The sequence below is a fragment of the Ranitomeya imitator genome, chromosome 3 (genome assembly GCF_032444005.1).
Source record: "Ranitomeya imitator isolate aRanImi1 chromosome 3, aRanImi1.pri, whole genome shotgun sequence".
Classification (NCBI taxonomy): Eukaryota; Metazoa; Chordata; class Amphibia; order Anura; family Dendrobatidae; genus Ranitomeya; species Ranitomeya imitator.
In genome coordinates this window covers 263,270,573-263,285,345 of record NC_091284.1, presented here as the reverse complement: position 1 = coordinate 263,285,345, position 14,773 = coordinate 263,270,573, and the positions used below count along the sequence as shown (strand labels likewise).

Below are 14,773 nucleotides of genomic sequence, written 5' to 3'. Positions count from 1 at the left end.
TTAGCAGCGTCCAAAAACACCACTACCTTCCGACCCACATTATCCCCCTTTGCCTGCATATTGAGAAATGATCGCTTGAGGTTATGCGCTGTAGAACTATTAGGCATGAACCTGAATTGATCCCGGTATTATTATCACCTTATTAAGGCGGTTAGCCAACATCTTAGCCAGGATTTTAACATCCGTCGTCAATAGCGAGATTGGACGATATAGATGATGGATCTACTGGATCCTTAACTAGTGTTTTTAAAGGGTTAAATGACTTTGTTCCACTGATCTAACACTAAGAATACACAGATAGTGATGTTATGCATCAAACCCGGGTCCCTCTAGCCTGTCCCAAATGGGTTCTGGGCATCAGAATTGGCATCAAAGTGGGCAAACAGTCCATTTTCACAGATCTGAATAAGTATCTGATGTTTTCAAGGAGTTAAATGATTTGGGGCCACTGATCTCACACCACCATTACATACATAGTGATATAATCAAACCCAGGTGGCGTTAGCCTGGCCCAAATGGGTTCTGGCCATCAGAATTGGCATCAAATTGGGCAGAAAATGTAACTAGTGATTTTAAGGGGTTAAATGATTTGGGGCCACTGATCTAACGCCATTATTACATGCTTATTGATGCCCTGCATGAAATTCAGGTCACTCAAGGTTTCCCAAATGGGTTCTGGGCATTGGAACTGGCATCAAAGTGGGCAGTCGATTTTGATGATTTGAATAAGTAACTGGTGTTTTTAAGGGGTTAATGACCTTGGGCCACTGATCTCACACCACCCTTACATCCCTCATAATGGCTGTGTGGTCCCCCGCCAATGACATTATGCCACTTTGTGCCAGCTGCTGGCTGGTGGACAGGAGTTACTGGGTTCGATGCCTGACAAACGCTGTATGGGGGGCTGGAAAGTGACCAGATCATCTGGCAGTCAGAACTTCAATTTTACTCGCGTCTTACAGACTTGATGTCCAAAACCCGTTTGGGCCAGGCCGGAGGGACCTGAATTTGATGTGTAGAATTACTGTATGTAACGGTACAGGAAAGATAAATATCTTGGTACCGTGTTAGCCAGTAGATAGAAAAATATTTAGACTTGAGAGTCCTCAGTGGTTGATACCTTTTAATGGCTAATTTGTTACCATCTTTTCAGTTATTATTATTTATATAGCACCATTGATTCCATGGTGCTGTACATGAGAAGGGTTACATACAAGTGTGTCCATTAAAAGGTATCAACCACTGAGGATACCGAGGTGAGATCAGTGGCCCAAAGTCATTTAACCCCTGACAAACACCAGTTACTTATGCAAATCTGTGAAAATCGACTGCCCACTTTGATGCCAGTTCTGAGAGATCTGGGTTTGACGTGGGGCACCCTGTTCTATATGTCTGCAGTGTGATATCTGTGGCCCCACGTTATTTAACCCTTTGATTAACGCCCTTCGGTGCCCACTTTGATGCCCATTGTTGTGCCAGTTTTATCATTTTTGTAGCTGTTGTTAAGTGTATTCACATCAGGGCACCTCGCTGCATTGTATCTTATTATTGAGATGATTGTTTTTTGTTGTTAAACTTATAACAAAAAAAAAGAAAAGAAAAAAATTGCCGAATAAGAAACCAACTTCAGCCTCGTCCTCGCACCATTATTCGGACGGAGATCACCTCCCCCTCCTGTCCGCGTACAGCGCAGAATGATGACGTCATCTGACGGCGCCTGGCGATCGCGGAAGTGACTGTTGGTTGTCATAGCAAAAAGGCGTCTGTGGGAAACATGGCGTCCGATGAAAGCGGCGGGCACACGGGAGGGGCGCCGCATGGCAGACGGGCCCCGGGAGCTCCGCACCTCTCATCCCCGGCACCCATGGGTGCGCCGCCGGATGCCTACGCTCAGGCAGACCCGGTGCACGATTTCCACCGGCATCTGAACAAGCTGTACAGCCTGCAGCCGTGTGACTCCGAGAGCTTCCGCACGGAGGTGCACCTACTGCTGGACCTGCTCATCTCCCAGGAGTACACGCAGGGGGGCATCACCGAGGAGGTGAGACGGCACCGTGTGCTGGGAGACACCGCAACATGGCGGCGGGCAGGAGTCTAGGCTGCTGCGTGGCTGCGCTCATAGGCCGGTCATGTAGGGGTTAATGCCGACCAGAGGTGGCCAGCTGTAACCTAGAGAAGCAGCCGGTGGTGTGATAAGTGGGGGCTTATTAGTCAGACACTGGGGGGGTGCAGTGCCAGTGCTCAGCTGTGAGGAGAAGGGGCAGCGTCTGTGCCCTGGGGGGGGGGCAGCGTCTGTGCCCAAGGGGGGGGGGGCAGCGTCTGTGCCCGGGGGAGGGGGGGGGCAGCGTCTGTGCCCGGGGGAGGGGGGGGCGGCGTCTGTGCCCGGGGGAGGGGGGGGGCGGCGTCTGTGCCCGGGGGAGGGGGGGGGCGGCGTCTGTGCCCTTGGGGCGGTGTCTGTGCCCTGCGGGGGAGGGCAGCGTCTGTGCCCGGGGGGGGGGGGGGCGGCGTCTGTGCCCGGGGGGGGGGGGTCTGTGCCCTGCGGGGGGGGGGCGCGTCTGTGCCCTGCAGGGGGGGGGGCAGCGTCCGTGCCCTGCAGGGGGGGGGGGCAGCGTCCGTGCCCTGCGGGGGGGGGGCAGCGTCTGTGCCGGGGGGGGGGGCAGCGTCTGTGCTCTGCGGAAGGGGGGGGGGGCAGCGTCTGTGCCCTGCGGGGGGGGGGCAGCGTCTGTGCCCTGCGGGGGGGGGCGGCGTCTGTGCCCGGGGGGGGGGGGCGTCTGTGCCCTGCGGGGGGGGGGGGCAGCGTCTGTGCCCTGCGGGGGGGGGCAGCGTCTGTGCCCTGCGGGGGGGGGGGGGCAGCGTCTGTGCCCTGCGGGGGGGGGGGCAGCGTCTGTGCCCTGCGGGGGGGGGGGCAGCGTCTGTGCCCTGCGCGGGGGGGGGGCAGCGTCTGTGCCCGGGGGGGGGGGCAGCGTCTGTGCCCGGGGGGGGGGCAGCGTCTGTGCCCGGGGGGGGGGGGCAGCGTCTGTGCCCTGCGGGGGGGGGGGGCAGCGTCTGTGCCCTGCGGGGGGGGGGGGGCAGCGTCTGTGCCCGGGGGGGGGCAGCGTCTGTGCCCTGCGGGGGGGGGGCAGCGTCTGTGCCCGGGGGGGGGCAGCGTCTGTGCCCGGGGGGGGCGGCGTCTGTGCCCTGCGGGGGGGGGGGGGGCGGCGTCTGTGCCCTGCGGGGGAGGGCGGCGTCTGTGCCCGGGGGGGGGGGGGCGGCGTCTGTGCCCGAGGGGGGGGGGGGCGGCGTCTGTGCCCGGGGGGGGGGGCGGCGTCTGTGCCCGGGGGGGGGGGGCGGCGTCTGTGCCCTGGGGGGGGGGGCGGCGTCTGTGCCCTGCGGGGGAGGGCGGCGTCTGTGCCCGGGGGGGGGGGGGGCGGCGTCTGTGCCCTGGGGGGGGGGCGGCGTCTGTGCCCTGCGGGGGGTGGGCGGCGTCTGTGCCCTGCGGGGGGGGGCGGCGTCTGTGCCCGGGGGGGGGGGCGGCATCTGTGCCCGGGGGGGGGGGCGGCGTCTGTGCCCGGGGGGGGGCGGCGTCTGTGCCCGGGGGGGGGGGGCAGCGTCTGTGCCCTGCGGGGGGGGGGGGGGGCAGCGTCTGTGCCCGGGGGGGGGGCAGCGTCTGTGCCCTGCGGGGGGGGCAGCGTCTGTGCCCGGGGGGGGCAGCGTCTGTGCCCGGGGGGGGGGGGGCGGCGTCTGTGCCCTGCGGGGGGGGGGCGGCGTCTGTGCCCTGCGGGGGAGGGCGGCGTCTGTGCCCGGGGGGGGGCGGCGTCTGTGCCCGGGGGGGGGGCGGCGTCTGTGCCCGGGGGGGGGGGGGGGGCGGCGTCTGTGCCCGGGGGGGGGGGGGGGGCGGCGTCTGTGCCCGGGGGGGGGGGGGGGCGGCGTCTGTGCCCGGGGGGGGGGGGGGGCGGCGTCTGTGCCCGGGGGGGGGGGGGGGCGGCGTCTGTGCCCGGGGGGGGGGGCGGCGTCTGTGCCCGGGGGGGGGGGGCGGCGTCTGTGCCCGGGGGGGGGGGGCGGCGTCTGTGCCCGGGGGGGGGGGGGGCGGCGTCTGTGCCCTGGGGGGGGGGGGGCGGCATCTGTGCCCTGCGCGGGAGGGCGGCGTCTGTGCCCGGGGGGGGGGGGGGGGGGGCGGCGTCTGTGCCCTGGGGGGGGGCCGGCGTCTGTGCCCTGCGGGGGGTGGGCGGCGTCTGTGCCCTGCGGGGGGGGGCGGCGTCTGTGCCCGGGGGGGGGGGGCGGCGTCTGTGCCCGGGGGGGGGGGCGGCGTCTGTGCCCGGGGGGGGGGGGGCGGCGTCTGTGCCCGGGGGGGGGGCGGCGTCTGTGCCCGGGGGGGGGGGGGGGCGGCGTCTGTGCCCTGCGGGGGGGGGGGGCGGCGTCTGTGCCCGGGGGGGGGGGGCGGCGTCTGTGCCCGGGGGAGGGCTGCGTCTGTGCCCTGGGGGGGGGGGCGGCGTCTGTGCCCTGCGGGGGAGGGCGGCGTCTGTGCCCTGGGGGGGGGGGGGGGCAGCGTCTGTGCCCTGCGGGGGAGGGCAGCGTCTGTGCCCGGGGGGGTGGCAGCGTCTGTGCCGGGGGGGGGGGGGGCAGCGTCTGTGCCCGGGGGGGTGGAGGGCAGCGTCTGTGCCCTGCGGGGGAGAAGGGGCAGCGTCTGTGCCCTGCGGGGGAGAAGGGGCAGTGTCTGTGCTTATTTTTTGCATTTTGTTGTGTTTTTTTTCTCTCACGGGTATTGGAGTTGTATGTGGGACAAAATCTTTTGTCTATCTCTTTATTTTGGGATTGTATGGGACCCTAGGGTCAGCCTTCGTTGAGTGTGGGCGCCTACCGCAGTAAATTAGGGTGCCAACCTCCACTGACAGGTAGTTGTTAATTTGCAGGTTCATATAGGGATCACCAGCCTTTTTCCTCATTATAGGTAATTCCTAGGGCATGGTAGGGTGAGCCGTCGAGGAGTGGGGGCGCCTACCGCGGTAAATTAGGGTGCCAACCTCCACTGCCAGGCAGGACTCATTGCAGTTTGACGTAGGGTCTTAATAGGTACATTTAATACTATTTATCTTAAATTTTGATAAAGAATGGTCTTTTTAGATGTATTATTAAAAGTTATTTTTTAGGGATCCTTGTTTCTTTTTGGTTTATGCTCTGCGGGGGAGGGGCAGCGTCTGTGCCCTGCGGGGGAGGGGCAGCGTCTGTGCCCTGCGGGGGAGGGGCAGCGTCTGTGCCCTGCGGGGGAGGGGCAGCGTCTGTGCCCTGCGGGGGAGGGGCAGCGTCTGTGCCCTGCGGGGGAGGGGCAGCGTCTGTGCCCTGCGGGGGAGGGGCAGCGTCTGTGCCCTGCGGGGGAGGGGCAGCGTCTGTGCCCTGCGGGGGAGGGGCAGCGTCTGTGCCCTGCGGGGGAGGGGCAGCGTCTGTGCCCTGCGGGGGAGGGGCAGCGTCTGTGCCCTGCGGGGGAGGGGCAGCGTCTGTGCCCTGCGGGGGAGGGGCAGCGTCTGTGCCCTGCGGGGGAGGGGCAGCGTCTGTGCCCTGCGGGGGAGGGGCAGCGTCTGTGCCCTGCGGGGGAGGGGCAGCGTCTGTGCCCTGCGGGGGAGGGGCAGCGTCTGTGCCCTGCGGGGGAGGGGCAGCGTCTGTGCCCTGCGGGGGAGGGGCAGCGTCTGTGCCCTGCGGGGGAGGGGCAGCGTCTGTGCCCTGCGGGGGAGGGGCAGCGTCTGTGCCCTGCGGGGGAGGGGCAGCGTCTGTGCCCTGCGGGGGAGGGGCAGCGTCTGTGCCCTGCGGGGGAGGGGCAGCGTCAGTGCTCAGCTGGGAGAGGGGGTGCAGTGTCAGTGCTTTTCCTCTGGGGGGGGCAGTGCCATTGCTCCATGAACAGATCATTGATTGTAATTTATCCGGCACCATTGTCTTTCTTCCTGCAGACATTGTATTCCTGTTGGCCTAAGGCCGGCGTCACACTACCGTGTTTTACGGACGTAAGAGAGGTGCTGAAAATACGGATTGCATACGGTACAATGCTTCTCTATGCCCCAGCTCCTATCAGCCGTATTTCACTGATCCGTATAATACGGTCTTCTACGGCCGTAGAAAATCACAGCATGCTGCGTTTGTCACCATATTGCGCAAAAGATACGCCAATGAAAGTCTATGGGATCGAGAAAAATACGGATTACACACGGACCAGCAGTGTGACTTGCGAGAAATACGCAGCGGTGTTAGAGAGAAAAGCCGGTAATTCAGTGCGGTGTACAGTAAAATCACACTGACAGCTTACAATAGAATAGGTAGAATAAATGTGTACACATAGAATATACATATATATATATAATTTCATACAGCGCGAGATAGCTTAAAAGCCGGTAATTCAATTGCCGGCTTTTGCTATCTCCTTCCTAAACCCGACATGATATGAGACATGGTTTACATACAGTAAACCATCTCATATCCCCTTTTTTTTTGCATATTCCACACTACTAATGTTAGTAGTTTGTATGTGCAAAATTTGGCCGCTCTAGCTATTAAAGGGTTAAATGGTGGAAAAAATTGGCGTGGGCTCCCGCGCAATTTTCTCCGCCAGAGTAGTAAAGCCAGTGACTGAGGGCAGATATTAATAGCCTGGAGAGGGTCCATGGTTATTGCCCCCCCCCCCCCCCCGGCTAAAAACATCTGCCCCCAGCCACCCCAGAAAAGGCACATCTGGAAGATGCGCCTATTCTGACACTTGGCCACTCTCTTCCCATTCCCGTGTAGAGGTGGGATATGGGGTAATGAAGGGTTAATGTCACCTTTCTATTGTGAAGTGACATTAAGCCAGATTAATAATGGAGAGGCGTCAATTATGATACCTATCCATTATTAATCCAATAGCATGAAATGGTTAAAAACACACACAATATTGCTAAGTATTTTAATGAAATAAACACAGGTTGTTGTAATATTTTATTCCACTCTCAATCCACCTGAAGACCCTCGATCTGTAACAAATTAAAAATAATAAACCAACAATATCTCATACCTTCCGTCGATATGTCCCACGATGTAAATCCATCTGAAGAGGTTAAATTATTTTACAGGCAGGAGCTCTGCTATGATGCAGCTGTGCTCGTGCCTGTAAAACCCCGGGGAATGAATGGAAAGTAGGTCAATGACCTGTAGTTACCTTCATTTGCGGTGATGCGCCCTCTGCTGGATGTCCTCATATGACCTCCAGCGTGGGAACTTTTCTGAATATTTTCCCAGCCTCGAGGTCATATGAGGACATCCAGCAGAGGACGCTAGCGCTGTGCAAACGTCGGCACTTGCGTTAGTGCAGTCCGTTTAACGGATGTGTTGAACGGACTGCACTAACGCAGGGTGAACTTAGCCTAATGACGAATATGAGGGCCATTGTCAGAGAGGAGGTGCAGGCCTCAATATCTGGCTTAACATTTCCCCAGCCCATCCAGTCTGACCCCCAGGATCCACAGAGATCCAAGAAAAGGCAGAGCGAATCGGATCTGTCGTCCGAGGACAGCTCTTTTGAATCAGATCTGGAGGAGGAAGAGTTAAGCAGAGATCATCCAGAGAGAGGGAAGAAATATTTGTTTTCGTCTAATGAAATAGAAGAGCTCCTGGGAGCAGTTAGGCAGACTATGCAGATGGAGGAATCCGCATCTACTCCGACGGTTCAGGACGAAATGTTTGGGGGGCTACGTTCTCAGACCTCAAAAGTCTTTCCTGTTAATGCCAATTTTACCCTTCGCCATGACAGCACCCTACTGGAGAGAGGGATCCGCCCCACAGGAACAGGAAACCTACAGAAAGATAAAAGGGGGCGGTCCGCCTATCCTCAGTTTAGGTTTCCTGTTCCTGCGGGAACGACAGGATTTTCGACTATGGAAGAATACCTGGGCTAAGTACGCTGCCTGTGCAGTGTCTCCGGAACGGCAGGGGCTGCAGTCTGGAAGCAGCGTCGGGGGGAGTACCGTTTGACGGCTCCCTCCTCGTCTGGAGAAGTATTCAGATGGCCAGGTCCGGGGGAAGTCCGCCCAGCATTATCTGCATTACGCGGCAGTAGCGGCGCTGGAGAAACCCTGGCCGACAGGAGTCGGGTAAGATAAGAGCAGCGTTCCAATTGCGGTCCGGTACTAAAATCCCGGACCATGCATGCGCCGATCGCCATAAATCCATTAGCCCCGTCATAAAATACCCGTTCAGTGATGATGAGCTACTTACATGGACCAAAATTCCTAAGGTTGACGCAGCCGTTGCCTCTACCTCTAAGCAGTCTACATTACCCGTAGAAGATGCGGGACTACTTTCTGACCCTCTTGATCGGAAAGCTGAGTTATCCCTTAAAAAGTCTTGGGAGGCAACTACAGGCATATTCAAACCAGCAGTAGCTAGTACTTGCACCGCCAGGTTACTGATCTGGATTGACCAGTTAGACCAATAAATTGAAAATAAAATCTCAAGGGAAAAATTGCGGGCTGCTATCCCCTTAATACAAGGAGCAGCAGCTTTTATGGCGGACGCTTCCGCAGATTCTCTCCGCTTGGCAGCAAGATCTGCAGGTCTCGTAAACAACGCCAGATGGGCGTTATGGATGAAAAGCTGGAAAGGGGACGCACAATCAAAATCTAAAATATGCGCAATCCCATGTGAGGGTGAGTTCCTCTTTGGTAAAACCTTAGATGAAATACTCAAAAAGGCAAAAGACAGGAAAAAAAGCTTTTCCTGACTCCTCCATTCCCTTTTATAGGAGAGCCTTTAAGAGAAGGCCGTTCGGCAAAAGAAGGCAGACTGAGAGGTCGACAGCATGGGCCACTAAAGAAGACAGAGAGGTACCATGTTCGGAAGACCCAACCCCCCCCAAAAGAAAACAAATACTGATGATATAACCACTCCAGTAGGGGGCAAACTAAAATTTTTCGCCCCTCAGTGGGAAAAAATAACAACTAGTTCGTGGATTTTAAATATAATCAGAGATGGAATAAAATTACAATTCTCTCACTTTCCCCACGAATCATATATTATAACATCCCTCAGCTCGCCTATACAACAAGAGGCCCTTGAGGTTGAAATTCAAACCCTATTATAAAAACGAGTTTTAGTCCAGGTTCCTGAGGGGCCGGAAGGTAGGGGATTCTATTCTCCCTTATTCTTCATTTCCAAACCCGATGGTTCATTCAGGACAATCATAAACCTTTAAAAGCTTAATTCATTTATTAAAAATTTATACGTTTAAAATGGAGTCTGTTATGGACCTGGTGGTTAGGAGCACCAGGAAAGACCTGATGGTTAAACTCACAGGACAAGCTCTGGGAAGTGGGGACTCTGCTGACCGCAATCCCTAATCCTATCACACACACTAGAAATAGCCGTGGAGCGTACCTAGGGGCTAGCTACCCCTAGAGATAGAAAGTAAAGCCTACCTTGCCTCAGAGAAATTCCCCAAAGGAAAAGGCAGCCCCCCACAAATATTGACTGTGAGATAAGATGAAAGTCACAAACACAGGAATGAAAGAGGTTTCAGCAAAGGGAGGCCAGACTACCTAAACAGACAGAGGATAGAAAAGGTAACTTTGCGGTCAGCACAAAAAACTACAAAAGACCACGCAGTGTGTGCAAAAAGACCCCCGCACCGACTCACGGTGCGGAGATGCCCCTCTGCCTCCCAGAGCTTCCAACTAGCCAGACAGAATCATATTAGCAAGCTGGACAAGAAAACAAGAACAACAAAATAAACCAGCAGGGACTTAGCTTCTGCTGGAGTAGACAGGTCACCAGAAAGATCCAAGAGCGAACTGAACCAGTACTGGAACATTGACAGGTGACATGGAGTAACGATCTGGGTGGAGTTAAATAGAGCAGCCAGCCTAAGAATTAACCAGGTCACCTGTGGAAGGAACCTCAGAACCAGCAGCTCCACTCACAGCCACCAGAGGGAGCCCATGGACAGAACTCGCCGACGTACCACTCATGACCACAGGAGGGAGTTCCAAAACAGAATTCACAACAGGAGTCTGTTAGATCCACCATAAAGCTACTTTTTCCAAACTGTATGATGGGGGGCATTGATCTAAAATATGCTTATTACCATCTCCCTATCCATGACAGATACCAGAAATTCTTCAGGGTAGCGGTGACAATCGAAGGCAAGATTCATCATTTCCAATATGCAGCTATGCCCTTTGGCCTCTACAGCACCAAGGATCTTCACCAAAGTAATTCTTGAGGTGATGGCTTATCTTCACCAAAAAGAGACATTAATCGTGCCCTACCTGGATGACTTTTTTGGTCATCGGTAATTGTTACTCAATGTGCTGACCGCTTGACTCACGCAATTTCATCTCTACAGGGTCTAGGCTGGATCATCAATATCAACAAATCCAGACTTACTCCACTTTCTCTCCAAGCGTTTCTGGGGTTCCATCTAGACTCCATAACCCAAAAGTGTCTTCTCCCTCAGGTAAAAATATCACTCATCAGACATAAAGTCACAGCTGCGATGGATAACCCACACGTCCCTAAGGAAGGCTATGTCGGTACTGGGCTCTCTTATTTCGTGTACCTCTGCAGTCCAATGGGCACAATAGCATACCTGGACACCTAAATGCAAAAATAAGTTTTAACTTCCTTAACGTGGTGGCTAGATTTTAACCATTTGATGAATGGTGTCCCATGGGTCATAACACCATCCCACACTATAACCACCGATGCCAGTTCTCATGGATGGGGCGCCCATATGAGAAATAATTTGTGCCAAGGGTTATGGGACACAGAAGAATACCACAACTCATCTATCCTTAAAGAGTTAAATGCAGTAAAATACGCCTTATATCATTTTCTCCCACAGCTCTGGGGAAAAGACGTCAGAATCCTTTCCGACAACACCACCGCAGTAGCATATCTAAACCGACAAGGAGGTACTCGATCAGAGACTCTGATGTCTTCATCTGGGAAAATCTTGGATCTAGCAGAAAAATATCTATTATCCCTTACTGCGCTTCACATAAGGGGGAAAAACAACCAGCAGGCAGACTTCTTAAGTCGACACACCTTGAGGCAGGGACAATGGTGCCTAAACCATCATGTCATCCTAGAGATAGTATCCCTATGGGGTTGTCCTCAAATAGATCTCTTCACCACAAGACAAAACAGAAAAGTCCGGAAATTTGCCTCCCTATCTTTAGCGGATCATCCGGACATACTAGACGCTTTCCAAGCCCCCAAGTTCACGTTTAAGCACTAGGGGCCCTCTATGGCTATAGCATTGCGGGAAATAGATGGGTATCCTGATTTATCACAGCTTGCGAATGGATAAATCCTGTTAACATACCTAGAATTCCACCCTGGATCTAAATTTTAGTTTTACAAGCCCTAACAGACTCTCTGTTTGAACCAATAGACTCAATAGCCATTAAATACCTATCACTCAAAATGGCCCTCTCGGTAGCACTGACTTCGGCTAGAAGAGTCGGTGACATCCAAGCTCTTTCTATAGATCCACCTTTCCTACTGACTTTTCAGGATAAGTTGATTCTTAAACCGGACCCCTCCACCTTCCCAAGTTAGCAAAGAAATTTCATAGATCAGAAGAAGTACTACTGCCCACCTTTTTCAGTAATCCCTCTACTCCTGAGGAACAGAAATATCACACTCTAGATGTTAGGAGAGTAGTTTTAAAATACATTGAAAGGACCAGAAGCTGGCGACAGTGTAGGGCTTTGTTCATATCCTTCCAGGGTCACAAGAAGGGTCATGGAGTCACACAAAGAACCTTATCCTGGTGGATCAGAGAGTCTATCAGTCTGGCCTATTCCGTGAGGAAAGAGGATTCTCCGGAAGGCATAACAGCGCACTCTACCAGAGCTATGGCATCATCCTGGGCCAAAAGAGGAGACGTCCCAATTGAAACTATATGTAAGGCGCCAACTTGGTCAGATCCTTCTACCTTCTATAACCACTATAGGCTTGACCTATCTTCAACTTCTGACCTAGACTTTGGCAGGACTGTCCTCAGCATGGTGGTCCCTCCCTAGGTGATGGTTTCTCTCCAGTAGGGTGCTGTCTGTTATGATCCGGTGACCTAGGAGCTGCATGAGAACATTCACTGGAGAAAGTGGCCACTGTACTGACCGCAATCCTGAACTTAACACCGCAACTAGAAGTAGCCGTGGAGTGTACCTAACACACCTAGACACCTCGTCACAGCCGGAGAACTAAATACCCCTAAAGATGGAAATAGGAATACTATCTTGCCTCAGAGAAAATCCCCAAAGGATAGACAGCCCCCCACAAATATTGGCGATGAGTCGGAGAGGAAAAAACATACACAGGCAGAAAAACAGGATTAGCACAGGAGGCCACTCTAGCTAGATAGGACAGAGTTCTGTGCGGTCAGTATAAAAAACCCTTCAAAACAACCACAGCAGAATATACAAAAACTTCCTACATCTTTACTAAAAGATGTAGGAGCGTAAATCTGCAACTCCAGTGAATCCTACAATCAGAGCAGGAATAAAACTGAAACAAGCACACCGGCAGTGTGCCACAGAAACAAAAACCAAACACTTATCTTTGCTGAAATAGGCAGCGAGCAGGAGAAGCCAGAAAGTGATCCAACACTTCACAAGTAACATTGCCTGCTGGCAAGGGCTAAAGGATCCTGCCCACTTAAATATCCCAGTCAAAATTGTAATCATCCGATACACCTGGACTCAAAGACAACTGCATTCCCACCTACAACCACTGGAGGGAACCCAAGAGCAGAATTCACAACAGCTGTCGTGGCGAAGGGTAAAAAGTCGGATTACTCACCGGTAATTCTCTTTTAGCAAGTCCACGACAGCACCCTCACATCCCTCCCTAGGCTAATATAGCCTATACAGATGAATACAATTCTTTTAACCAAACATAGAGCAAATAAGTTTGAATTTAAATAATGATATTTGCCTAATACTGGCGGTCCTCCGGGTACTCTGAAATCAAAATTGAGGAGCGGTGGACCGCCCCCTTTTATCTTTCTGTAGGTTTCCTGTTCCTGTGGGGCGGATCCCTCTCTGCAGTAGGGTGCTGTCGTGGACTCACTAAAAGAGCATTACCAGTGAGTTATCCGGCTTATTTGTTCTATGATTTTAGAAGAAAGTGAAGAAGCGGAAAGGAGGTTATCAATTCCTTGAGACTTCAGACGTCGCCTCCCTTTCGATCATGAAGAAGTCAAGGACTGGGAGGATATCCCAAAAATTGACATTCCTCTTGCAAAAGTTTCTAAGAGAACCGCCATTCCATTTGAGGACACCTCTAACTTAAAGGAGCCGATGGATCGCAAGGCGGATGTGCTCTTAAAGAGAGCCTGGGAAAGCTCAGCGGCTGTAATCTGCACAAATATAGCGGCAACATCTGTGGCACGGGCTATGCATTTGTGGGTAGATGACTTGAAGGATCAGTTGTCAGCTAGAACCCCTAGAGAGACCATTATTAAGTCAATTCCTCTACTAAAACTAGCAACCGGCTTTCTAGCAGATGCTACTGCAGAGTCAGTTAGGTTCACAGCTAGAGGCCAGTCTTTATCAAATGCAGCCAGGAAAGCTATATGGTTGAAGAACTGGTCAAGTCATTTTCATTCTAAAAATAAGCTGTGCTCCATCCCTTTCTTAGGGGGTAGAGTCTTTGGACCCATTCTTGATGATATTCCGGAAAAAAACTTTAGATGAAAAAAAGGGGTTTCCAGAGGAAACACGTAGAAAATATCAGCCCTTTCGCAGGCCCTATTATAGTCAAAGATCAGACTATAGGGGTAAGGGAAAGCAGGGGAGATGGAGCTAGCAAAAAGGGGGAGAAAATAGGAACAAAAATAGGGATTCAGGTCCCTCGACCTCTAGGTCAGAATTTCAAAGGAAATGACGCCATGAGAATAGGGAGGCGGCTGTTGAACTTCTGGATAGAGTGGGGGAAGATTACCAGAAGTCCTTGGGTTCTCCACGTTATCTCTCGGGTACAGAATAGAATTCGACTCCTTTCCCCCAGAAAATTTTTTTTGTGTCCAACGTCCATCTCTCTTCAGTCTCCCCTATGTGGTTGGACATCCAGGATCTTCTGCGGATGGCAGCAATATCCCCAGTTCCTCCTCAGCAGAAAGGAAGGGTTCATTACTCGGGCCTTTTCTCTATAAAGAAGCCTTCTGGGGAATCCAGAACTATAATAAACCTCAAACCCCTAAACAAATGGCTAGAATACAAAAGGTTCAAAATAGAATCTATACACTCTACAATTCCCCTGTTAGGAAAAGACGTGGTAATGTGCACTTTAGACTTAAAGCGTGCATATTCTCACGTACCAATCTTCACAGATCACCAAAAATACCTCAGATTTGCGGTAGAAAAAGAAGGAAGTCTATCAATTTCGTTGCCTCTCATTCGGGTTGGCGACAGCGCCCAGAGTTTTTACAAAGCTTGTCATAGAAATAGTGGCTTATCCAAGAAATCGAGCTATCACGATAGTAACCTATTTAGACGATTTCCTAATAGTGGCAGCCTCTATAGGGCAGCTCAAGATCGGCTGTCAGTTGGTGATCTCCACTCTGCAGATATTAGGTTGGGTGGTGAACTGGTCAAAATCAGACCTGACGCCCAAACCAAGAATAAAGTTTCTGGGAGTTATCCTATACTCCGATGTCAGATAATCTTTTCTTCCAGACGAGAAGCGGACCAATTTAACAAAAAGAATTCGCCATTTTTTAATAAGCTGAGTCTCCATCAGGGATGCAATGAAGATCCTCGGATTAATGACAGCC

At 53.4% G+C, this 14,773-nt stretch overlaps 1 protein-coding gene across 1 annotated transcript in view; it reads left to right on the top strand.

The window, feature by feature from the left end:
* Positions 1-1,751: 1,751 nt before the first annotated feature.
* HEATR6 (HEAT repeat containing 6) overlaps positions 1,752-14,773 on the top strand; it is a 116,284-nt gene continuing 103,262 nt past the window's right edge. The window contains exon 1 of the mRNA XM_069756424.1: positions 1,752-2,041. Within this exon, the coding sequence (XP_069612525.1) occupies positions 1,775-2,041 (267 nt within the window). The 5' untranslated portion in view covers positions 1,752-1,774. The remainder of the gene's footprint in view (positions 2,042-14,773) is intronic.